The sequence below is a fragment of the Ochotona princeps genome, chromosome 31, assembly GCF_030435755.1.
Source record: "Ochotona princeps isolate mOchPri1 chromosome 31, mOchPri1.hap1, whole genome shotgun sequence".
In the NCBI taxonomy this organism is placed as follows: Eukaryota; Metazoa; Chordata; class Mammalia; order Lagomorpha; family Ochotonidae; genus Ochotona; species Ochotona princeps.
The window spans coordinates 8,297,993-8,323,651 of NC_080862.1; the positions used below are offsets into that span (position 1 = coordinate 8,297,993).

The 25,659-nt window shown below is 53.2% G+C and overlaps 1 protein-coding gene across 1 annotated transcript in view; it reads left to right on the forward strand.

The window, feature by feature from the left end:
• Window positions 1-25,659, forward strand: part of FANCC (FA complementation group C) — a 212,376-nt gene that overhangs the window by 179,323 nt on the left and 7,394 nt on the right. Inside the window, exons 8-13 of the mRNA XM_058657361.1 lie at window positions 2,497-2,653; window positions 11,246-11,301; window positions 12,335-12,434; window positions 13,644-13,719; window positions 15,014-15,095; window positions 17,040-17,214. Coding sequence (XP_058513344.1) covers window positions 2,497-2,653; window positions 11,246-11,301; window positions 12,335-12,434; window positions 13,644-13,719; window positions 15,014-15,095; window positions 17,040-17,214 — 646 coding nt within the window. The remainder of the gene's footprint in view (window positions 1-2,496; window positions 2,654-11,245; window positions 11,302-12,334; window positions 12,435-13,643; window positions 13,720-15,013; window positions 15,096-17,039; window positions 17,215-25,659) is intronic.

The following is a 25,659-nucleotide window of genomic DNA, read 5'->3' on the forward strand; positions in this document are numbered from 1 at the left end:
TCCAGGTCACAGGCAGGGAGCTGGATGGGAAGTGGGGCTGCCAGGACTAGAACCGGCGCCCATATGGGATCCCAGCGTGTGCAAGGGGAGGACGTTAGCCACCAGGCCATTGTGCCGGGCCCTCAGTTCTTTACTACTCCCTCTTAGCTGCCTCACTAAACTGAACATCTGGGGGCAACAGCATCAAGGAGGAGTCTTCGATGCGCCTCAGTGGCGTGTTTGGTAGGCTGAGCCTGCTGCCTGGGCTTCTGCTTCGTCACGTCAGAGCTTGTCCGCAGGAGCGCGTGCTCCCTGGGGGAGGCAGGCAGGCATGGAAGGAGCCAGAATGTACATCCCCCCGCCTGCCTTGGCTGTACCCCTTCCACGAGTGTCCAGAGGGTGCACAAGTGCTCCGTGCGTACCGTGAACCCTGCCGGGACATTGGGACTGTCGCCTGTCCCCCAAAGCTGTCTCTTTCTCAGTTTATTGACTTCTTAAAATTGTATACAGAGCCCTGCATCCATTTTATCAGGTCAGACAGTACTTGGAGTAGCTTCCTCGTTCTCCTCCCTTCGTTCCGGAAGTTGTGAGCATATGCAAGCCTGTATAAAGCCATTGTCACACCTCACACACCTCCGGCTTGTCTTGGGAGCCCCCACGAAAGGCAGGCCTGACAGCCACTCCGAGACACGAGTGGGCTCTGCTGTTCTGCCCAGCCCTGCCCCGTGGGGTGTATTGTAGTTTCTAATATTGCTGCACTAGGGGCTGGTGCCCTGTGTCTTTTCATATCTGACGGAGCTCTCATTGCGCACCATGGAGCTGCTTGGTTGGTTGGTTGGTTGGTTGGTTATTTTTAAAGATGTATTTTTATTTGAAAGATTTACAGAAAGAAGGAAAAAGAGGATGCTTTTCCCTCCTGTGGTCTGCTCTCCAAATGGCCACAACCGCGGGAGCTGAGCGAGTCTGAAGCCAGGAGGCTGTACTTTCTCTGGGTCTCCCACATGGGTACAGGGGCTCATGCTCCAGGGCCATCTGCTGCTTTTCCAGGTGTGTTAGCAGGGAGTGCATGGGAATTGGAGCAGCCAAACTGGCAACTGTATGACAGGTAGAGGCTTAACCTGTACTGCTGCACCATCCACCGCCCGCAGATGTGCTTTGGTGCTTGCTCAGTGCCCTGCGCCTGGGCTGTGGAACATCCCTGGGGCTGTGGCCTGGCAGCATCAGCAGCACATCTCGCCTTACGCATGCAGCCGTGTGAAGAAGAACTTTAACAGAGGCGGGACACTTTTCTAATAATGGACGTGTTTTCCTGTGGGATTCCCAAAGGAAGACACAGGTTAAGGAGAGCGGGACGGAGCTGCACTGCTGCGGGAGAGGCCAGAGTAGCCAGGCCAGCTCCTGGGCAGCGCCAGGCCACTGCCTGGGGAAGGCACCTGCTGTGTCCACGGTGCAGGGCACGGGAGCCTTCCCCATCTCACAGGATGTGCTACTTCCCCCGCTAGCTGTGGGCAACTCCTCTCGGGGCTCCGGGGATGCAGCTGGGGTTGACTGGCAGCCTGGCTTTGGGAAGCTTCTCTTTGGAGCTCAGGGTGCAAGAGAAAAGAGTGGGGCCACTGGGACCTAGTCCCCAGACCTCCTGCCCTGCACCCCTAGCCGTGGGAAGGGCAGAACTGAAGGGGTCGCCAGTTGATGGATGTGGGCGAAGGAGCCTTCAGGGTCTGGACCAGCTTCCGTTGTCCTTATCAGGGTCACTCAGCATCCAGAATGCAGGAGGCCCTTGGCAGGGACGGCTCTGTGGCCAGCCCCAGAGCCTCTGCCAGGGGGTGCCTCCTCATGCCCACAAGAGGAGGGGTATAACCCCAGTTTGCAGACACATAACCCCTCCAGATACACCTCCCTGTGGAAGCATAGCTACAGCAGATGGTTAGGGCTGGAGTGCCATGCCTCACGTCCCCTGGGCCTCAGCCAAGCCATGCCCACCGTGTCATGCAGATCCACAGAAGCAGCTGTTGAGTATGTATGACAAGCCACACCTGTTGAGTAACCGCTGCAGAGCCCAGCGTGTCGGAGTCTTCCAGCATTATGGGGCTGGGGAAGCCAGGCTATTTTGCAGATGCACATACTGAGGCTTAGAGGCGAGCTAATGCAGGCAGCAGGTGATGATCCTAGCAGTAAACCCTGGCTCTGAGTCCACAGTCTGAATCAGCGAATGCTGCAGTCAAGGACTGCCTGGGCCTGAAGGTCACAGGTGCTTTCTCTGTCTCCCTCGCCCATATATTTATTTATCTTTTTTCTTGTTAGCATTGTTCTAATCTCTTGCGGTGAGTTGAAGTGGAAGTGTGCTTGCATTATTTTATCAATGAGTACTTGGGTAAATATTCATGGATGCTGTAGATAACTAGCCCTGCTATAACCATGTTAACTGGTGTCACAAATTGGATTAGAATGCGTTTCTTCATCTTCTTTCCTTGTAACATTTTGTTCCTATTTAAAATGGTGTCTGTTTCTTGCCAAAAGGAAGAAGATCTCTCTGCCCAGGTCGGCTGTGCTCTGCCTGTGGCTCCGGCACCTTCCCAGCCTGGAGGAGGCCGTGCTGCGTCTCCTGGAGGAGCTCATCTCCAGGGAGAGAGACTGCCTGCAGGGGACCAAGAGTCTTCTAGAAGAGTCACTGCTGGTAGGTGCTGGGCCGGGAGGAAACAAAAGCCTTCAAGGGGATGCTGGGGACATGGAGGCAAACACTGTTGAACCTGCATAGACCAGCGTGCATTCATGTCTGTTTAAAAATGACCTCAGGTGGGTGGGTGGGGTTGTTTTTCTCATCCCTCAGGGGCCTCTCCAATGTTGCACCATCACAAGAATTGTATACGAGCAACAAACTTTATAAGAACAGCTTTGGCGTGAAAAGTACATTTTTCAAGATAAAAAACTTAGCTGAGTAGGAGTGGGAGTCGACTGAAAGTCTTCAAGTTTTCCTTTTTCTTTCCGTTAAAGCTGCCCACCTTCCCCCCACTGCATGTGCTGGCTGCCTCTTCCTTTCCCCTGTGCCCCACCCCCAGGCCTGTGATGTCAGGGACTTGGTGGGTGGCACTGGTCCCCTCTGCCCCACCTGGGCCCACAGCGAGTGCCCAGCGTGTTCTCCTTCTAGGGGGCGGTCAGCCTCCAGAGTTGCTGTGCATCCTGATAAAAAAAAAAAAACAAGTGTTGGTCCTACACGTGCCTTGGCTGCCAGCCTCTGGCGCCTGGAACCTCCCAGACTTGGTCAGGTATCCTCACCGCCTTCCATAGGCTGTGGGGACTTGCCCAGAGTCTTCCTGCCGCCCCGATGGAAGAAGTGAATTCTGAGAGTGACAGGGGACACTTGTGCTAAGTTGGTGGTTAGGACCAGCACCTGGGCTGAAGAAGGCCCTGAGGTTGCCGACTGCGCCAGCCTGACATCCAACCCTTTGTTCCCGACACCTTTAGTTCATTGGTTCACTCAGAACCTGCCTCTTGTCTTTGTCTTGTGAGTTGGAGTCAGTGTCAAGGCAATCATAGTTGAGTCAGTTGCCTTTTTCCCATCTCTGTTTTCTAGCCAACCCCCTCCGCCCCCCAGGTCAAGGTGGGGAGTGTTACTTCACGGGTGGCTGGATGGCTGTGGGCATAGATTCAGGCAAGTGTGCAGGCTTGGGAGGCTGTAGTTTGGTGGTGGTGTCCCTGTGGCCGAGTTGCAAGGTGGGACCTTTCAGCAGCTGGGCCCAGTGAGAGACCCCTGGGAGATGCCCTCCAGGGAATTCTGGCCCCGCTTAGCCCGCTCCGGTTTCCTGTTTTGAGATGGGAGGTTTCCTTCCACATGTGATACAACCCTCAGGCCTGTGCCAGCGTCAAGCTGATGTCAGCCCCATGCCTTTGTGCCCCCCTACGCAAACTATGCACCTCTTTTCTTTATAAAGTTAGCCTGTTCCAAGTACTTTGGTACAGCAAAGAAAGAGAAAAGCAGAAAGCAAAATTGTATTGAGACTAAACGAGTCCAGCAAAGGCATCTTTGTGAATAATTACAACTTGTCTTCCTCATTCAAAACAATTGCATATCCGGTCCGGTGTGGTAGTCTACCGGCTAAAGTCCTTGCCTTGCATGCACCGGGATCCCATATGGGTGCCAGTTCTAATCCCGGTGGCCCCACTTCCCATCCAGCTCTCTGCTTGTGGCCTGGGAAAGCTGTCAAGGACAGCCCAAAGCCTTGCACCCACGTGGGAGACTTGGAGGAGGCTCCAGGCTCCTGGCTCCAGATTGGCTCAGCTCTAATCTTTGTAGCTACTTGGGGAGTGGGTCAACAGATGGAAGATCTTCCTATTTGTCTCTCCTCCTCTCTGTATATCTGACTTTCCAATAAAAATAGATCTTTTAAAAATTGCATATTAAGACAAGAAATAAGAATGCACTTTACTTAAAAGTAATTACAATACAGTTCAAACTAAATACAAACCGCCTGGCGGCTCATACCAGATTACTCTCTGGTTTATTAGCTGGTGCACCTCTTCATTTCTAACTTCAATGTTTGCGCTGTAATTCACTGGAATTTTCTCTGTGCCCTTGTCAATAGCGAAACATGGTCAGCAGGCCACTGCTTGTGCTCTGGGCAAGCGTCTTCTCTGCATCTTCTCTTGGTTGGAAAGTGCCAGTTCCTGGTGACGTTCCTGCAGCATTTCTCAGATCCCACCAGGGCCTCTCGGGTCCCTCTCCCGGTCCTTTGCTGCTCAGCGCTGAGGCCTGAACAGGGAGACAGCGGGGCCCACCATGACACAGCGCCAGGTCCCAGGCTCGGCAGCCTCCCTTCGGCAGGCAGCTTGGAAGTCAGTTATTTACGAGAGCGTCTGCAGGATCCCATGTGCAGGGACGCACGGCTCCCATTGTGGCCAGGGCGGTTCTAGAGGGTGTTTCTTGGCTTAATTTATTGTGGCACTGGCCGGATGTGACCTCTGGGTGCCTCAAGGTCCAAGGAGGTAATTACAGCGCAGACAGTGAGCTGGCAGGCCCTGATTGGTGTGGGCTGTTTTCGTAGGCACCCCTGGCCTGCAGTGCCAGAAACCCCAGCAGGCTGAGTGACTGCACGAGTAACCTGAAGAACCAGCTTCCTGATTGCATCATCCGATTCATTTATCTCAGTGCGGTGACAGCACCAGGCCCAAGTATCGGAGAGGGATCTCCGGGCTGGGCTGAGACGGCCGGGGAAACCCGACGCCTGTTACATTAGCGTTGGATTCCGACAGTAATTAGAGCGTGATGGTCTGAGGAACTTGTGTTCCATATGGAACACTGTTAATTACATTTCCATCCCTGGGGACCATCCAGAGCGAGTTCTGGAGACTGTGGAGTTACCAAAATGCAGCAGTGACAACAGATGAAAGTGTGGGACAGGTTGCACAAAGGGAGACAACTTCCCAAAGGCCCTCTGACCTCGCAGGGCCTCGGGAGGACCTCGCAAGGACCGGGGAGTAGCTTGCCATCACCTGAGTTCTACATTCACTGGGGGGAGGGGAGCTGCTAAAAACCCAAGGTTTTTGGAAAATACACTTGGAAGGTCAGCTTGTCTGGGTGCAGGTTTGCATCTGTGCATGCACTGGACTTTGAAAACACCAATCAGCTTTCTGAGTGGGTTCGCTTTTGAGGGCACCCTTTGACTTCCTGCAGCTGGATCAACCCCGTGTCCGTGGCTGCCTGCCACAGTTGGTGGCCCCTAAAGAAATCGAGGCATTAACCCCAGTTTGTCATTTGCTGTAGAGACTGGCAAGATGGTAAGCTGTCGCTCCAGACCTGACCGTAAAAACCCGCTGTCCCCCGGCGCTGAAAGCCACTTGCTAATCAGGCAGCTTTCTTGGCACCGCCAGGGTTTCCCAGGGCCGGCCCCAATCAGAAGGGTGTTGTTTTCCAGCTACAGTTCTGTTTGTGGAGCCCAGAAAGCTATTGTTTGGATTCCACATTTGACTGACAAGTGCGGGCTGGCTGGCAGGGTGGCCCTGTGCTCAGTGCGCGCTGCTGCCAGGGCCGGGGCACCCTGGTTCCCATGCCCTCCCTCGCCTCTGCAGGCAGATTTTCCCCTGAAAGAACAAGAGCAGAGAGGGCAGAGGAGGAACGCCAGGGCAGGCGCGGAGGAGGTGGGCTGCCTTCGTGGCTTCCTCTCTTTTCTTCCTTTCTTTCCTTCTTTCTTTTTTTGTTAGACTTGGGTTTAAGATGACACTCCTCAGAGGTCAGTTAAAACAATCGCCTTATCTAGTAAGAGCTGAGGTGTGGAAAGCGTCCACGTAGTTGGGGTGTGCATTGTGGCCTGGGGTCTCCAGGCAGCAGGCAGAGCCGCCTGGGGCACAGAAGCCCAGAGCCCGGCACATGCTCCTGCAGGTTTAGCCCCACACCCCAGATGCTGGGGCCGTGTTTTCTGCACTCGAATTTCTTTCCACCAATATTGTAGAGTTTTCTTGTCATGCTTTTTCCTTTTTCAGTCATTTCAACATCTCCTTTTTCACCAATATTGTAGAGTTTTCTTGTCATGCTTTTTCCTTTTTCAGTCATTTCAACATCTCCTTTTTGAGCTCTTTAAAGTAATGCCTTGTAATTTTGCAAAGGAAATAATTTAAAGTGTGGTGGCCGCTTCTGTCTGTGGCTAAGATTAGCTCCCTATGCTTCCATAGTAGTTGTACTTTCCAGGGGTGGCCTCACGGGGGCAGCAGGCCCCCCTGATGCCGTCTGGAAGGGGCGGGAAGCGGGGGAGGGGAGGAGAGCGAGGCCAGATTGCAGGGTTCTGTCTGCGTTTTTGGAGCTGCATGGCCGTGCTACCTTCCAACCAGAAACCAAGGGGGAGCGGAGGAAAACCGAGAATCCAACAGCAACAAAAACCAAAACCAGCCCTGGTGGGCCTAGGGGGCCCAGGCGCGCAGAGGCTGCGGTGGGAAGCAGGCGGCGGCCCAGAGCGTTCCCCCTGCTCAGGCAGGGCCCCCGGGAGGCCACCCTGGGGGCTGGGAATTGGGGGGATTTTTTTTGTCTGGCGTCCAGAGCCGGCCACCCCGTGCCTTCCCATGCGTGCCTCCGACTCTGGGCCCTACCTCTCCGAGAGCATGTGTAAGCTTACACCGCAAAAGTACATTTGGTACTTGTTAAGTTTTCTAAGCCTGGGAATGACAGATTTATCACTAATTAAACAATAATTGCATTATGGAGTACTGAAAAAAAATTACTTGTCGTATAAACAACATCTGGTAAAGATTAAAAAGAAAGAATAATTTTTCCAAGCTCAAATTTGCTGCAAGAAACTTGAATGTTTTGAAACAAAATAGATCCTAAGATGTAAAAGGGATATTTACATTCTTAGGTTTAGTCTTTTGAAAACAGAAAAAATGGTGTAATCAACAATACATAATCACACAGTACAAAGTACATTTAAAGGCAAGTCAGCGGCAAGGTGCCTGCACCACCCGGATGGGAAGGTTTTATAAAATACATTTCTCAGAACTCCACTTGGTCAAGGGGCTTCCTGCTGAGATGTTTTTTAAGAAGAAGGTCTTGTGGGGAGTTGAGCTGCTCCCCCAGCACCGATGCTCACAAGGGGCCTCCCAGCACCCCCCGCAGCATGGCGGGCGGCAGGACTGAGCCCAGGGCGCCCCGTGCAGGCCGGGGACCTGAGTTCCTCTCCCGTCTACCCCCTTCTTTAATTTTTTAAACTAATTTAGTTGAAAGGCAAACAGACAAAGACAGGCAGTTTCATGCATGGGTCCACCCCCCAAATGGCCACAGTGGCTGGGGCTGTGCTGCAGCCAGGAGCTCCCAGGTGGGGTGGCCGGTGGGGGCCTTCCCACACACGGCAGCAGGGAGCTGTTGGCCTCCGGGGGCCTGGGACTCATCTGTGCTTTGATAGGGATGCAGTCTCACTGTACCGGTCCCACCTCAAGTTTCAAAATATGTCTTATTGGTAGGAGAGGCGCACAGAGACCAGAAGGAGACAGCTCCAATGTGCTGGGTAACGCCCCCAGATTCCTACAAAAGCCAGAGCCAGAAACTGCCTCCAGTGTGGGGTGCACCTTAACTCGTAGGCCAAACTGATGCCCATCCCTGCCCCTGTTTGAAGGCCAGCGTACACATTGTGCAGGGCGACAGCTTTAAGGGTTGGGGCGGGCGGTCATCCTGTGATCTGCCCAGACCCCGATCTCCTGTCTCTTGCTGGTTTGTTTTCTGTCTCCCCCAGTTTCCATATATATCCTTCTCCCTCCAGCAAATGATAGAAAAAGAAAGATTTCTGCCTGATAATTGGAGTGCTTCTGCATTCTCAGGCCCCTTTCAAATAGGCAGTGGCTTGTGCTGATCACCCCCCAAGCAGGCTGGAGCCAGGAGAGGGACGAGCCAGCTGTTCCTGGCAGCACTGTTGCTGCCCGCTGGGCCTTCCCTTGCTTCACTGAGGGGCAGGATTGGGCAGCCAGGACATACACAGCCTGGCTCAGGGTGGCCAGGAGAGGGAAGGAAAGGCCACGGGGCACGTGCAGCAGGACAATGTGGTCCCTGAGCAGAGGATGCGGCTCCTCCACGCCTTATCTGAACCTGAGACTCTTTAGGCTGGGTTGGGGCAGAAGACCTTGAGAAAGGCCAGGTTGGAGTCGGTGAAAAAGACACCAAGGCACAGAACTCACTGTTGGCCGGTGGGGCACGGGGCTGCAGAGCGCCCCCTGGTGGGTGTGCGCTGCTCATCCGCGCGCATGCCTGGCAGGGCCACAGGGAAGCAGTGCCACTCCCAGACCCTCCTAGGAGGATTCTTTTGAAAAGAAAAGCAGCCTAAGTGTGCTTTTGTGTGTGATGTCCCTGGGCTACACAGCTGACCCTGGAGCACTGTGGTCCCCAGAAGGGGACTCGGTGACCCTGAAATTATGTGCTTGTGAAGAATAAAGGCTCTCGTTTTAAAGACCATCAGAAAAGGGTGCAGATGAAAAAGAGCTGTGCAAAGTCCCTGGGCGCGGGGAGGGAGTGAGGCCGGCCCTGAGGTCAGCCACTGCCACTGGTGCCATCTCCCCTGGCTGCAAAGCCAGCACAGCCAGGGGACGCCACGAGAGTCAGTGTGGGTCTGAACTCTTGAAGTCTAGGAGATTCTCCCGTGCCGCACCACACAGCCCAGTGGAGGTGCTGGCTGGAAAGCGCTGTCTCAAGGACGCACAAGCCGCCCGTTCCTTCCTGCCCCTAGCCCACCCTGCCGTGCAGAAGGCCCTGGGCCGTGTCCACTGAGCACCCAGCCCAGGGAGTGGCTGTGGGCTGCATGATCTGCAGGCCAGCGCTCCTGTTTACCAAGGTTCAGCTTTTATTTTATGTATTTTTATTTTTGTCTTGTGTTTTCCACCTGTGTGTATCTGCCTGCCTGTGGGCACACACTCCTGGAGTCAGCCTGTGTCTTGCTAAATGCGCTGTGTGCTTTTCCTGTGTCTTTTTTTTTTTTTAAAGATTTATTCATTTTATTACAGCCAGATATATACAGAGGAGAGACAGAGAGGAAGATCTTCCGTCCGATGATTCACTCCCCAAGTGAGCTGCAACGGGCCGGTGCGCGCCGATCCAAAGCCGGGAACCTGGAACCTCTTCCGGGTCTCCCACGTGGGTGCAGTGTCCCAATGCATTGGGCCGTCCTCAACTGCTTTCCCAGGCCACAAGCAGGGAGCTGGATGGGAAGTGGAGCTGCCGGGATTAGAACCGGCGCCCATATGGGATCCCGGGGCTTTCAAGGCGAGGACTTTAGACGCTAGGCCACGCCGCCGGGCCCATTCCTGTGTCTTTTAATGTTTCCTTTACGAAGACACAGAAACGTAGGTGATCTTTTCTGATTAAACAGCCTGTGACCTCCAGGGACTGACGGCATTCCCAACGAGGCTGGGAAGCAGGAATTAAGCCGATTTGCCCAAGGCCAAAGCCAAGACATCCCCTGCCTGGTCACTGTGGGCTCTGTCCTTTTCCTAGAGCATGACAGGGGCTGTCCTTCGGCTAAACAAGCCCGCCAGTGAGGGACTGGGGAGTGGGGAGTGCTGTTTTAAAAGAGGAGAAAATCAGTCGTCCTTCAAGGTTTTTTTTTTTTTAAGGTTTATTTATTTTTATTGGAAAGGCAGATATACAGAAAGAAGGAGAAACAGAAGGATCTTTCATCCTCTGGTTCACTCCCCAAGTGGCCACAATGGTCAGAGCTGAGCCGAAGCCAGGAGCCAGGAGCTTCTTCCGGATCTCCCACATGGGTGCAGGGTCCCAAGGCTCTGGGCCATCCTTGACTGCTTTCCCAGGTCACAAGCAGGGAGCTGGATGGGAAGTGGAGCAGCACGAACTGGCCACCATATGGTATCCGGTCACTTGCAAGGCCAGGGTTTAGCCACCAGGCTACTGCACCTTGCCCAAGGACTAGTTATCCTTTACATTGGAACTCCAGCCTGGAGCAGTCCGTGGCGTCTTGCAGGACCGGCGCATCACCACTAGATGGCGAGCGCTCAATGTTACAACAGAGAGCCCAGCGAGGCCTCCAGGCCTGACTCTTGGACAACCTTGCTGTCTTCAAAATTGCCTAAAAATTGCCAAGCAGTGTGTGCCCTCTGCTCTTTGTTCTTGTGAGTGGGGGGTGGGGGAACCGTGAAATGTGTTTCTCAAAACCAGCTGGTATCAGGTGCACTATTACTCCAGGAACTCCCTATGAAACCCCGTACGCACGCACTGAGATGCTGCCATGAAGTATTGTCACGGGGCACACAGGGTCTGTTCTCACGCTGAGAGGTGGCTCGCTGGCCGAGATGGGGAGGCCCGGAGGCTTCTGCAGAAGTGCCTTATCAAAGCCTGGCGGGGAATATGCCAGGAGGAAGGAGATGCCATCCGTTCCCCATGATGGCATCTTTCTCCTTCACATTAGCCCTCTTTTCATCGTGGATGATTTAAGCTGCTGAATTCATAGTACACTACTGCATGATCTTGTCCAGCTCAGCTTGGTAAGGCTGCTTTCAACAGCACTGATTCTAAATAGCTGTGCGCGCACTTCCCAGGAAAGCAGGCAGGAACAAAAAGGCTGGCCCAGAGGCGCTCCCAGGCCATGGGAGGCCAGGCCAGCAGCCTTCAGGAGCGCAGGCCACATGAGGGTGCGAGGGTGGAGGAGGTTGTCCGCAGGCCTGCCCAGAGACCCTGACCCGCGGTTGCCCGTGGGCACTGCCCTGGGCTCTGGTGCCTGGGGGCTGCAGCCGCTGCAGGCAGGCCGTGGCCAGGACTGGCCCGTGACACCACGCTTTCCTCTTGCAGCCACAGGCCGCCGCCTGCCATCCTGCTGTGTTCTGGGTCGTGGATGAGATGTTCAGGTACGTGTGCCATTGGGGCTGTGGGAGCCACGGGTTTGGTCGCCCCGCCTGTCGAGGGAAAATGCAGGCTTCTCGTCCCTTCTTCCTTGTGTGAGATGTGGTTAAGTGGAGGCGAGAACTCAATGTGTGGTTAAAAGCCTTTGGGTAAGGCTGAGCACAACTCGGCTCACTCTTAGAACTCAGCTCAGAACGACACCAAAGCAGAACCGAATCTGAGCCCCCTGTCACCAGAGAGTGTAGACTTTCCCTCAGCTCGGTGTGGAGGCCAGCGGTGTGCTGCCCTGGCCACAGGAGAGCTGACCGTCCTGAAGGCCTCGAGCGCTCGGCAAAGCCCAGAGTGCGCAGAGCGGTATGTGGAGCCGGAGCGAACACTGTTCTCCCAAAGGGAGAGTCAGCGAGCGGCGTGCTGTCTCGCAGCCTGGCAGCTCCAACTCTGAGGCCAGTCCTTCTTGGGAAATGTGCTGTGTCCACACCCAGTGGGAGGTGGGCTCCCTGGGTGCGGGCTGCACTAGGCCTGTTGCCCCAGGCAGCAGCAGCCAGGGGCTGGTGGGCCGGCCAGGGACCACCCCCCACTCAGCCCCCTTCACCCTCACCCCACAGCCCCCAGGGGTAGTGCCTGTGGCAGCAACTACTCATGGTCCTATAACACGACAACCTTGAGGTGTGGAAGTAAGTCAGGATAGTGCTTCTAGCTTAAGGCCAGCCAAGTTGGGGGTGATGGGGTGTGTGTGTGTGTGCGCTGCATAAAGAAATATAAAGGAAAGTTCATTGTTTGGAAGCCAAGTGTCCTGGGAGGATGTGACCCAGCCCCTTTACTTGGTGGCTTGGCTGGAGAGCAGAGTGCCCACCCAGGTGGCACTTCTGGGGCAGTGCTGCCCACCTGCTTGTGATGGGCAAAGGCTGTGGCCACTGTGCCTCTCCGCCCAGAGCAACCTCAGAAATGGGGGTGCTGGCTTTCCCGCTGCTGCTCAGGCCACACGGAGGAGCTCAAGTTCCCGGTGAACCTGTTGTAACTCCGCCTTGCACTGCTCAGGTATGCGCTCCTGGAAACTGACGGGGCCCCGGAAGTAGTGGCCGCCCTTCAAGCGTTTACAAGATGCTTTGTGTCAGCACTGGAGGAAACAGGCACGCAGGTCGGTCTGCGCATGCTCCCCATTAGCCTGGCCTGCCCCCCAACAAGAGGTGGCTGGGTGGTTACAGTTCACCCCCAGGAAGGAGTACTCTGTGTCTGCTCATTGTCACAGACAGCTTTGCCTGCATCACAACCTGGGGCCCAGGAGTACCTAGCCAGCCTTGCCCTGTGGCCTGTGTCAGCTGGATGCCCTGACCTCCATCCCCAGGCCACCAGAAGCATCCTGGGCTCCAGCTGGAAGATGCTAAGCAGGAAACACTCCCCCCATGGGAGCTGGGCTCCAGGAGGGTGTGAGGTCCCACAGGGAGCCCAAGAACTCCAGGGACCCCCGCAGCAGAGGCTAGGCAACAGCTGCTGTCAGCTGCAGGGAGCAGGGGGCGGGCCTTCATCCCCAGAGCTTCCGCTGCAGCTCTGTGGGTGCACAGGTCGGTGGGAGGCAGGGCTGGTGTCGCCCCTATCAGTGCTTGCACTCGCAGCAGCAGTTCCTGTCTGGCCTGCTGAGGGCCTGGACCCCCGTGCTGCACTTCTGAAGGCAACACACAAGTATGCAGAGTTATCAGCCTGAGAGGCCTGGCTCACCTTGGCCGTGGGGTGGAGGCATAACCTCCCTGTACACTCCGTGTTCCCACATCAGAGCTGGCCTGCAGAAAACCATGTCCTTGGACCCCTGGAATGGACCTCGATCCGGCCCAGGAAGCCGGGAGAGCAGTTTTGCCCTTCAGCCCTGACCTGTGTTGCCTTGAATTGGACTTGCAGTTGCCTTCGATCTGTAGTGTCCCGAGGAGGCAGCCCCAGGCCTGGGGGAGCGTGGCCTGTACACGCCGGCTGCCACGCCTCCTCCCTTGGCAGATGCCATCTTTGTCACGGCACCTTTGCGGGTGTGGGTCCCTCGGAGCGTGTGGGCGCCATGGCTGTGTCATGCCTCTGCCGTGGGCTCCTTGTCCTGGCGCCGCTGCCCGGAATCATGTAAGGTCAGGAATGCGCATAAAGACATCACCAACGTGATTTTATTGCCTGCAAGTCCCAGAGGGTGACTCTAAACAGCTTCATCTTGCTGGGAAATATTTATAAGGTTATTGTAAGCATATTTTAAAAAATCACGTTTTGGGCACGTTAGCATGTGAGTTTGTGGGAAAGAGGGACATGATTTTGCATTCATTCCTTGGGATTCTCACACTCCTGCTGTCTTGAATTTGTCATCGTACTGCAGCCCAAGTTTCCTCTCAAGACCTACTTTCCTTACGCGCCTGCAGCTCTGGTCACGGTCCTGCTGCAGCAGCCTGGAGGTGAGCCCGGAGGTGAGCCGGGCCGGGCTGGTGGGCCGCGGGGACTTCTGGGGAAGAGCACTGAGGAATGCGAGCTGGGAGAGGGCCGAGCTGCTGGGACCGACACCTCACATTCCAGTGGGACAGTGCTTTGAGCCCCCAGCTGCAGTCGCTTAGCAACAGGGAGGAAACAGGACAGTGGCACAGACCGGTGGGCTGCCCATAACAGGGCCGCTGGGCCAGCTGAATCCCCAGATGCCCGCTGGGCCACACCCCAAGTCAGACAGCACATGGGTTTTTCATCTTTCTGCCTTGTGCAACCTTGTTAGAGCAGGGGACAGACAAAACGGGGAAATTCCTCCAAAGCAAGCCCTGAGAGCGAGTTAAGGAATTCAGTGGCCCAGCTGAGACCACGGCCACCTCACTGGGGCCACGGGTGCCGATCCGTGAGCATGCGGTCTTGTGTGCCCGTTCAAGAGGCACCTGGACAGGGAGGCAGGCCCCTTCCCTGAGCGCAGGCAAGTGGCATGGTCAGCTGTGGGGTGCCAGCTGCGTCCCCCCAGAGCATTCCCGGCCTCCCTTCTCCCGCAGCTGGAGTGATGAGTAGGTTCACGCCGAGAAAGCAGGTCGCTCAGCATCTCTCCAGCTTTGTAACTTGCACTAGAAGATGGAGGTTTCTGCTCAGCGTCACCCAGACACTAGCCTCTTCTCCAGTGCCAGAGGTGGGGGTGCCGAGTGATGGTGTTGTGGTGGTCCCCCTGTGGGAACATGACAGGGAGACTTTAGTAAGCAGAAGGGCCAGCCAGGGCATGCCGACCAAGGTGCCCAGGGCCAGCCTGCAGAAGCTCACCGAGTCCAGGAAAGGGATCGGGCTGTGATTCAGTCTGGACACCCACAAGCAAGACGAGGGTGCTCCGCGGGCAAGGACAGTCGGCCTACCTTTCCTTTGCGTCGCTGTCCTGCATTTATGCCCCCGAGAAACCACTAAGAAGTGGTGGAGGGTGCAGGAGACTGTGTCCAGGAGTGTGCCTACAACGCCAATAAAGACAGAGGAAGAGTGCCTGCCAAGGCTGCGGGCGCCTTCAGAGGAGGCAGACGTTGCGTGGCAGCGTGGGCTGAGGGGCGCTCCTTGTGTCCCCGGGCCATCCTTGTGGTATCTGATGGCAGAATTCACTAAGAGATGATGCCTATAAGCCTACAAGTGCAGCCTGCCTGGGACAGATCCAAATAGTGGCGTGGGCCCCACAGACCCAGACTGCCGGTCTCGGCTGCAGCCGACTCCCAGGTGACTCACCCCTCCTCTCTCCACCTGCAGATGCTCTGGAGGGACAGTGGCACCAGCTGCTGGAGCGTGGCTCCCAACTGCTCAGGGAAGAAGTCGAAGACCGAACTCACGGGTGAGCAAACCTGTAGCTCCTCTCTTCACCTTGCGCTCGCTTCCCCTGAGCAGGGCTGCCAGGTGACAGGTGCCATCCCCTGCCCACAGCTGTGCCCCATCACCAGGGGAAGAAACAGCAGATGTGGCTTTGAGTGGGCAGAGTGACCCTGCCAGGCATGCATGGGAACACCACGAGCCTGTCTGGCCTCAGTGTTGCCTGGGTTTAGGTGAACAATCATGAAGGACGCAGGCCCCAGAGCCCTGTCGCTTGCTGGGAGCCCTGTCCTGCGGCTCAGGCAAGGCTGTGGGGCCTCTGCCCGCCTCCCTGCCTCTCCCAGGAAGGAGCCTGAGGCCTCACGTGCGGAGGAAGGCCTGCAAGATGCTCGTTCCCTCCTTTGCAGGGGTATTTCACCAGTCCGAAAATCCGCTCCAAGAGGAGCTAACTCCTGACTTGTGGTATTCGCGCCTCTCTCACACGTGCTGGTTTCCTAAGAGCATTTGCATTTAGGCTTTACTAAGGTTTAGTCAAGTTCTTCCTGCTACTGGAGTGCAGCTGACTGGCTGCCTCTGGCCTGCATCCCCCGCCAACTGAGGCAGCTGCTGTGTTGCCTGTCCACCTGAGCGCTGTGTGGTCCTAGCCAGAGGATGCTGGCGCCCCTAGGTCTGCAAAGACACTGAGCGAAGGCTGGCTGCCCAGTATTCTTCATCCTGTGCAGAAGGGAGCAGCGGAGCCCCTACCCAGCCCCGGGCATCCTCACCGCCTCCTTGCACCATGGCCTGGAGCATCAGCTGGGTGGGACCACTGCCCTCCTGGGAGGGATGTGCTGGAGGCCCCACCCTTGCTGTTTTAAATCCCACAACCTTGATTCAGTCCCGTGTCCACTGGGAGGTTAGGGCAGCACTAAGAGCTCGTGACTCCCATGGCCTGGGCGGAGGGACGTGGAACACTCCTGGCCCAGACACGAGCTCTAGTCCAGCAGGAGAGCTGTCACCCCTGTCTTCCTGGGGCGGGAGTGGCGGGACTTACTTAGCTTGAGCAGTGCCGCCGTTTCGACACATCTTGCAACTTCCGGTTCCCACTGTGATTGAAAAGCTTTCGCCTTCCAGCACTGACATACATACAGTTACAGGCTCGAGGCATCAGGAACTTCAAGGAAAGTGGAACTAGAAAAATGAGTTTACCTTGTTGAAAGTCTCAGATGCATGTATGGGGTCTTCAGAAGGTTTTTTTTAAACATGTATTTTCTACAAACAAACCTGTGTGTGCTGCAGGGGAGGGGGACAAGTGGCAGCACTGTGCCGTACCATATAAAGCCACTGCCTGCAGTGCCACGATCCCCTGTGGATGCCAGTTCGAGTCCCGGCTGTGGCAGTTCAATCCATCTCCCTGCTAACGCACCTGGGAAAGCAGCAGACAATAGCTCAAGTTGAAGACCTGGAAGAAGCAAATAAATGTATTTTAAATTCCATTTTTCATACTTCTTGAAGTAGCTTTATATACAAACACATGCATAATTTATAATTCTGCTGAAGTATCACCCAGCACCATGTGTCCTGCCAGAAAGGAAGCAGCACCCACCACCTGAGGGCAAGGCTGGCAGTCCTCCCAGGTCCCCCCATGCCTGCCCTAGTCTCCCTCCATGCCCACCCTGGCTCTGGAGCCGCCTGAGGGCAAGGCTGGCAGCCCTCCCAGGTCCCCCCGTGCCTGCCCTAGTCTCCCTCCATGCCCACCCTGGCTCTAGAGCCACCTGGGCAGCTGCCTGCCCAGCTGGGAGGCCCAGTGGCCTCTGAGGGGTTCACAGTGTCACGTGGACAGGTTTTCAGGACTTCAGTGTACGCTAAGACTGTATTTCAGGGTAAATACAATGTAAGCCAGATGCTCACCGCAGTCAAGCTGCTTGAAGAACCCAGGAGGAACAGCAGTGAGGCAGCCCGGCGGCCATGTGCTGTGGATCTCTTCCAGGTCTTCCCGAGGGCCGTTTGAGAGCTGGTTTCTGTTCACACACTTTGGAGGATGGGCTGACATGGCAGCTGAGCATTTGCTGAGGGCAGAAGCTGAGCCCCATGATGCCCTGCAGTGGCTCCTGGCATTCTACTACAGTCCACGAGATGGGAGTCGGCAGAGAGCACAGACCATGGTAAGTGGCAGACCCCTGTGTGTGCCCTCAATGCTGGGTGCTTCATAGTGAAGTGGGGAGGGATTTGGGGAAGGCCATGCCTTCCACTGAATCCTCAGACATCTAAGCTCTGGCACTCACGGTGTTGGGTCATGGTGACACACAGATGCCCTCGACGTCTAGATGATGGGGTTGGGCTGGCAAGTTAGGAGTGTTCCCTGCCCCCACAGAGCCAGCTGGAGACCACTGGCTGCAGCCCTGTTCCCCTGGGAAGCCCCGAGGAGTGGAGGTGCTGGTCTTCTGTCTTAGGGTCATCTGCCCCCAGTGACCCAGCACACCTGGCTCCGAGGGTTACCACGCCAGGGTGGGTGGCTCCCCCACAGTGCTGGCCGGCACACAGCCCGGCTCTCTGGCCAGCTCTCCCTGCGTCTGCCCGCCTGGGCCAGTCGGCAGCTGCTCATATTGCCAGCTTTGTGCAGACCTCTGACTTGAGCAGTCACATGGCACTGGCCACCATGCTGCTGACTTGGTCATCTCCTGAGTCCCAGCACCAAGGACGGCGCTGCTCACCGTCACTATCTGACGCAGTAGATCAGTACAGCCAGCCATCCTTCGAGGGAAGGTGTCGGCTCTCCCTTGCAAACCTTCGTTTGCTTGTTTAAAAAACTTCACTCTTCCCACTTCTTTGCTGCTTTTAATAGTGAAAGGGAAGGGCCCGGCGGCGTGGCCTAGCGGCTGAAGTCCTCGCCTTGAAAGCCCCGGGATCCCATATGAGCGCCGGTTCTAATCCCAGCTGCTCCACTTCCCATCCAGCTCCCTGCTTGAGGCCTGGGAAAGCAGTTGAGGACGGCCCAAAGCCTTGGGACCCTGCACCCGCGTGGGAGACCTGGAGGAGGTTCCTGGTTCCCGGCTTCGGATCGGCACAGCACCGGCCCGTTGCGGCTCACTTGGGGAGTGAATCATCGGACGGAAGATCTTCCTCTCTGTCTCTCCTCCTCTCTGTATATCTGACTTTGTAATAAAAATAAATATTTAAAAAAAATAGTGAAAGGGAACAGGTTTCATTGTGTAGGTGGACAGTGCTTATGCTTGGTTTATATTTCCTGCTTTATATTTCATTTGCTTAAAAGCTTGCATGGCAGGGAAAAGGAAAAAATTTGATTTTTTAAAGTTGAAATTTGGTGGTAATCTATTTGGGATAAAAAACTAAATTTGATATAAAAAGAAATGTTTTAATTTGAAAGAATTCGAGGGAACACCAGAGACAGGAGGGTTATTCCTCTGCTGGTTCACTCACCAGGTGGCCGTGTGGCCAGTGCTGGGCCGGGCAGCACCAGAAACCAGGAGCCTCAGCCCAGTCTCCCAAACACTCGGACCCTCTTCCAGTGCCTTTTCCAAGGCCGTTAGCAGAGAGCTGGTTCAGAAACAGAGGCTGAGACACAAACCAGTGCCCAAATGGGACGCCAGCATCAGATGGCAGCTCTACCAGCTACACCACAACACTGGCCACAGGACATTTCTTAGACGTTATCATACTCCACATATGTGTTTGAGGATTGCTATTTGATTAAAAAGAAAATTTGGTTTCTTTCCTTTAAAAATCACATTGAACCAATGAGGGCAAGTCCTGTTCCATGTTTTCGTCTTCTGATTGCTCCAGCCAATCTAAGTGCAGCTTACACTGCCAACAGTAGAGGTGGTAGTTCTGTTAGATTCCACGCTGATCACACATACGACACGGACTCACTGTAAGTACAGACAGTAATTGTCCAAACTAAATAAGATTTAGTTTCTAGAAAGTTCTTCATTAGCTCATGTTTGTTTATATAACACTTATATGGTATTTCTTATGGAATACATGGACATGTCTGATAAAGATGGGTTAGCCTACTGCAAACAGTTCGACGCCATCTGTCCATTACTTCTCGGCTCTTCTGTCCGAGTAGCCATGTGCCTCGTGCTGGGGCTCTTGCTTCCGCCGCCTGCACTGCAGCACTGGTGTGCACGGTGTCCTGGCTGTCAGGAGATGGGTCCTCTGCCCTGCCCTGGGAGCTGTTCTGGAACAGTTCCTGAGCAATACGCTGCAGCCTGCCACGCTGCACTCCGCTGTAAAGGGAGCCGCTGACTCTCAAGCAGCCCTTCGGCTCCCGTGGTGCCCTGTGGCAGCTGTCCCCAGCGTGCTTGTGGCGCGGAGGCCGTATCTGTCCCAAGGCTGCAGGAGGATGTCCCTCCTCAGCTCTCCACCCCCTCTGCTAGTCACTGCTCATCTCTTTTGGGGGGGATGGAATGGGACTGTGGTGAAAACCAGAAACAACCTGTTTGTACAACCTTAAGGCTTAGGTAAGGGTTCTTCTACTTTTAGGAATTAACCTAAAGAAAGATCCATGCAAAGATTCACATACTAGAATATTTGTCAGCGTTACTTATGCATTGCAGAGATGGGAAACGGCTTAAACTTGCAACAGTAAAGACACTGGCTAACTTGTCATAGATCCTACCACGAAATAGCAGTCCACCCAGAAAACAATGTTGTTGCAGAACACGTTCTACAGAAACAGTAAGCTGCTTACAGTATCTGTGAAGAGAAAGTGTAAGAGCCAAATGTGTAAGAGGATCTTCAAGACACTTTAAAAAAGCTATTCATGGGGGCAGTGCCATGGGATAGTACATTAAGCCTCCATCTGTGGTGCCAGCATCCCATATGGGCATCAGTTCAAGTCCCGGATGCTCCATTTCCAATCCAGCTTCCTCTTAATGTGCCTGGGAAATTGGAAGATGGACCGAGTCCTTAAGCCCCTGTACCCATGTGGGGGACCCGGAAGAAGCTTCTGGCTCCCAACTTCGAACTGGCCCAGCCCTGGCCATCGTGGCCATTTGGGGAGTGAACCACAGGACAGAAGACCTCTCTCTCCTTTTGCTAACTCTGCCTTCCAAATAAAAATAAATAAATCTTTAAGAAAGGAAAGAAAAAACTGCATCGATAGATCTCAAATTGTTTGGTGTCACAGTGAACTGATCGTGTAATTTCATTTTACCATGAGCCTTTTGAAGTACCCCAACACAGTGTGTGGTCTGTTCTCAGCACATGGAAGACACAGAAGGGGAAGCTGTCTGATGCAGCAGCTAAGACACGTGCGCCGTGTCAGAGGACAGGCCCTGATGCCCGCCCCTAGCTCCTAGAGCAGACTCATGGACTCAGCGCGGGTCCCTGACACCCACATGGGTCCCTGAAGTCAAACTCCTGGCTCTTGCCTCTGGCCCGGCCTAACCCAGCTGTCAGACATGTGGGGAGTGAGCCAGTGGACAGGAGCTTGCTCGCTCGCTCTCTCTCTCACACACACACACACACACACAACTATGTCTTTCTGCCTCTCAAATAAATGAAAAAAAGTTAATAAAATAATGAAGAAGCGAGGGACAGGCACCACTGTCAGTTTCAGGGAAAGTTCTAGAAACCCCTAGAATGGGAATGCATGTGCAAGGTCTGACTGACGGGAATTTTTGACGAAGGAAGATTCAGTGGGCCAGTCGCGAAGACAGGGCCAGCACTGCAGCCTGCCACAGTCGCCCGCTTGCACTTGAGCGTGGAGAGCTGCCTGGGGTCTGAGCACTGCGGGCAGGGAGGGGCGAGCTGCGTGGTGCTATTTCCCATCTGCAGCCCACACAGCACCGGGCTCAGTACCGAAAGGCTGCTTCCGGCATCACGGTCACACTCAGGGCAGTGTGGAGGCCAAAGGACAGACCACCTGCACCTTCCAGCAGCGAGGGCTTGGGGCAGCAGCCCAGAGTTAGCTCACACTCTGCCTGAGCCGGGGGGAATCTGCCTTAGTTTCTGTGGCTGACACCAGAGGCAGCGCAAGAAAAAACCTGACTCCATCTTAGGAGACCCAGGTCACGCTCCTCCTATATCCTGCAGCACCAGGAATGTAACAGTTCATTCTGAAGTGCTCGGTGTCGCTGGAATCTACCTGGTGGACACAGGGAAGAACCAGCCTGCACTCTGCTCTGGACTCACTCTTCAGAGTAAAAGCCCTTGTTGTCACTCTGCAGGCCCGGGACAGGCTTCAGGTCACACCCCCTAGGACTAGGGCTGTGGTTTTATAGGCCATAGCAGCCGCTGGACTCTCCCAGCTGGACCTGAGGACGGATCCCTCCTTACTGCAGACCTAGAGCTACAGCGATTGGTGCCACAGTAAGCCTGGCAACATGCAGGCTTGTGTAACGACGAGGAGGCGCTCGCCCTTGCCTCACCGACTGTCACAGTTGCCAGGGAGACTGACACTGAGCTCTAGGAGGACCAAATGCACACAGGAAACCCTGACTCCTATCAGAGCCACGCTTCACCCTTGCAGACCGCAGCGACGGCACCACCACGTCACTGACAGACACCAGGCTACACTCCTGGGCTCACGGGGGACCAAAGCCAAAGCAACAAGCCAAGTGACACCCTGCATGCCAGCCAAAACAGGGACTTCCCCGTAAAGGAGGAACAAGTGTACGCATCAGAGGGCACACGGAGACCTGAAGAAGCAAGGCAGAGCGATGCCTGCGAAGGAACAGAACCGCCCTCCAGAATTAGACCCTGAACTAAGGGAAGTCCGTGAAATGACAGATTTTCAAATGTAAATGCATTAGATTCACCAACGACTTATATGTGGCTGAATGGATAAAAATCTACGACCCCACTATGCTGCTACAGGAAACTCCCTTCACAAAGACACAGACTCCAAGTGAAAAGTTGGAAAGAGAAATACCAGGCATAGGGGAACCAAAAGTGAACAGGTAAGGTTACCATGTCAGAAAAAGCAGACTTTAAAATTATAGAAAGAGATAAAGACATTATATTTTGATAAAACATATAATTCAGAAGGAAGACATAACAGTCATAAATATATACACACCTGACTCAAGGCCACTAAGACATACACAAATACTATCAGACCTAACAGGAGAGACAGACTCCCTTACAGTAATAGTGGGTGACTTGAAGTCACCCCACTGTCATCAGTGCACAGATTATCCAGAAAGAAAATCACTAGATGCAGCAGAGTTGAAACCGACTCTAGCAGCTGGAGCCAGCAGGCATTTATAGGGCATTTCCGCTAGAGGAGCCACATCCTGCCAGCAGGAGCACTTCCAGCTCACATGGCAGGCTACGAATCAGGCCTCAGCAAGTTCAGAGCCTGAAATCATCACGGTGTATGTATCCTCTCAGACCATAAAGGAATCAAACTAAAAGCAAGAATAGAACACTCATCAATACTTGGAATTAAATAACATGCTGCTGAGTATCAGTGGGTCACTGAAGCAATGAAAAAGAAACCAAAAGTTTCTTGAAATACATGAAAATGAAAACATAGAAACCTGTGGGATACACCAAAAGCAGTACTAAGATTGAAGCTTATAGCATTAAGAGCTTATACTAAAGAGAAATATCAAGCCCAGTGTGATAGCCTGGTGGCTAGATCCTTGTCTTGCATGCACTGGGATCCCACTGGATGTCAGTTCTAATCCCGGCAGCTCCACTTCCCATCCAGCTCCCTGTTTGTGGCCTGGGAAAGCAGTCGAGGACGGCCCAAGGCCTTGGGACCCTGCACCCGCATGGGAGACCCGGAAGAAGCTCCTGGCTCTGGATTGGCTCAGCTCTGGCCACTGCAGCCATGTGGGGAGTGACCCAGCGGATGAAATCTTTCTGTCTCTCCTTTTCTTTATAAAATTTGGATTTCCAATTAAAATATATATATGTGTGTGTGTGTGTGTGTGTGTGTGTGTGTATAGATATATATGCAATGGTGCATCTTAAAGACTTAGAAAAACAAGAACCAAACCAGTAAGAGGAGGCTACAAATAAGGATTGGAACAGAAATAAATGAAAGTGAGACGAAGAGAAAAAAAGAAGAAAGATCTCGTATTTTAAGAAGGTGAACAAAATAGAAAGACCTCTGGCCCGCTAATAACCAAAAAGGAAAGAACGGAATTAGAGATGAAGGAGGAGACATCACAGCTGACACCACTGAAATACAACGGATCAGAAACTACTATGAAGAACCATACTTCATAATACATTGGAAACTGGAATGCACTGGAAAGCCTTGAAGAAATGGATGAATTCCTGGATTCACATAACCTACATATAATCTACCAAGATTCGATCAAGCAGACAGACAGCCCAAACGGACCCACCAAGGACTGAGACGGAAGCAATCCAAGTGTTCTGTCAAGGAAAAGGTGAGAGCCTGATGCCTGTGTTACTGAATTCTACAAAACATTCCAAGAGAAAATAACTCGAATACTCTTCATTGCAAAATCCTTGGCAGGGTGGAACTGCCAAACTATGAGGACAGCATTTGATACCAAAACTAAAGCCAGGACATGAAAGGAAAGCTGCAGATCCCTCATGAACACCGAAGCAGAGACGCTCAGGATACCAGCAATCCAGCTCTAAAACTACATGGAAAAGGTCAGACATCTCCATCACATGGGCAACACCCCAGAAGTGCAAGAGTGGCCAACAGTCACAAGTGACAGACTTCATAATCAGATGCGTGAAGAACAAAGTCCAGCTGATCATCAACAGACTGAGAAAGTACTTGACAGGATTCACCACCTCGTCATGATAAGAATACTCCACAGGTTAGGTACAGAAGGATCATTCCTAAAAGAAGGCAGGCTGTGTGTAACCAACCAACAGCCACGAGTGGGAACAAGATTTGGAACAAGACGAGGCTGTTGACTTTGGCCACTCCCAGTCAAAACAGCCCTGGAAGTTTTAGCAAGCAATGAAGGGAGGAGCGAGAAATCTTCAAAGGCATCAATATTGAAAAAGAGGAAGTCCAATTCCCCAGTTTGCAGGTGACGTGATATTGTATGTGGGAAAACATGAGCATTCCACCAAAAAGCTGTTACAGTCGATAACCAATTCGGGAAAGTGGCAGGTTACAAAATAAACATACCACAAAAACCCTTTGTCTATGGTTTCTATTATTTACATAATAAGTGCATCAATGCTGAATAGATTATGTGTAATACGTAATATGAACATCTGTACACATCTGTAGATCTAAGTCAGAACTGTTATATAAAATTGAAAGAAAAAGTGAAGGCTTTAATAAAGTAAAAATTAGGACTCAACATGCAGTAACTTAGTAGTGCCTCGTGTACACATGAAACAGGCATTACCACGACACTAACTACACTCATTTATATATAAAAACACAAGTCTCATCCATTGTAACACAGAAGTGGTGTTACCAGACAAGCCTCAGGGAAGTGGTTCCTGTGCAATGCTGCGGACAGTGAAGCCCACACAGTGCACTTAGGAACACTGGAGTCCTGCAGCCAAGGACAGCAGCTGAGACAGCAGCCCTGTGCAGGAGGGGGCTGGGTACCACCAGGGTCCACTGCAGCCAAGGACAGCAGCTGAGACAGCAGCCCTGTGCAGGAGGGGCTGGGTACCACCAGGGTCCACTGCAGCCAAGGACAGCAGCCCTGTGCAGGAGGGGCTGGATACCACCAGGGTCCACTGCAGCCAAGGACAGCAGCCCTGTGCAGGAGGGGCTGGGTACCACCAGGGTCCACTGCAGCCACGTTCCTCATTCTTTGCCCCGAGAAGGGCAGAGTTACATGAAGAACTGAAGTCTTTTAAAAAAAAATTTTTTTTACAATTCTTTCTTGAACCAAAGCATTCAATAAAAGATGTACATGAAAATTAACTGCTCAGATAACTTTGCAACTTAAAAATCCAGATGTACGTTAATCAGTAGAGCTACTGTATGTGGAAGTCAGTTGTAATATCCTGCAGGAAACGAGTCGATCCTAGCACAGTCGAGCGCTGCCCACTTCCAGCATCCCACGGCACGGCCAGCACAGTGGCGACAGCCTTGTTTGTTTGCAGATGAATAACTCAAAGGAAGAGAAATCCTATTCACAACAGCCACAAACAAAATAAAATATTTAGAAATAGACTGAAGATTAACCACAAATAAAATCAAACATGTAGGAATTAAGGAAATATCTCTGCAAAGAAAATTATGCAAACATTGATGAAAATAGTCCTTGCTTGTGGATCAACTGAGTATCATTAAAATGTCTATGCTATCCAAAGAACTCTTCAGATTAAACAGTCTGTATTTTAAAATGACACCATTTATAGAATTAGAAGACACAATCCTAAAGTTCATAGGTAATCACAAACGACCCAGAATAGCTAAAGCAATTCCAAGCAAGGAAAATCAAACTGGAGGCATCACAACCCCTGACTTCAACGCATACTACAGAGCTGCAGTAATTAAAACAGCATGGTACCGACACAGAAACTGATCCATCCGCGGAGTAGAATAGAGCCCAGAAATCCATCTACATACACACAGCCAACTGATGTTTGACAAAAGTGCACAAACCATACAGTGGAATAAGTATAATATTTTTAACAAACAGTGCTGGTAAAAACTGGATGTACTGATGTAA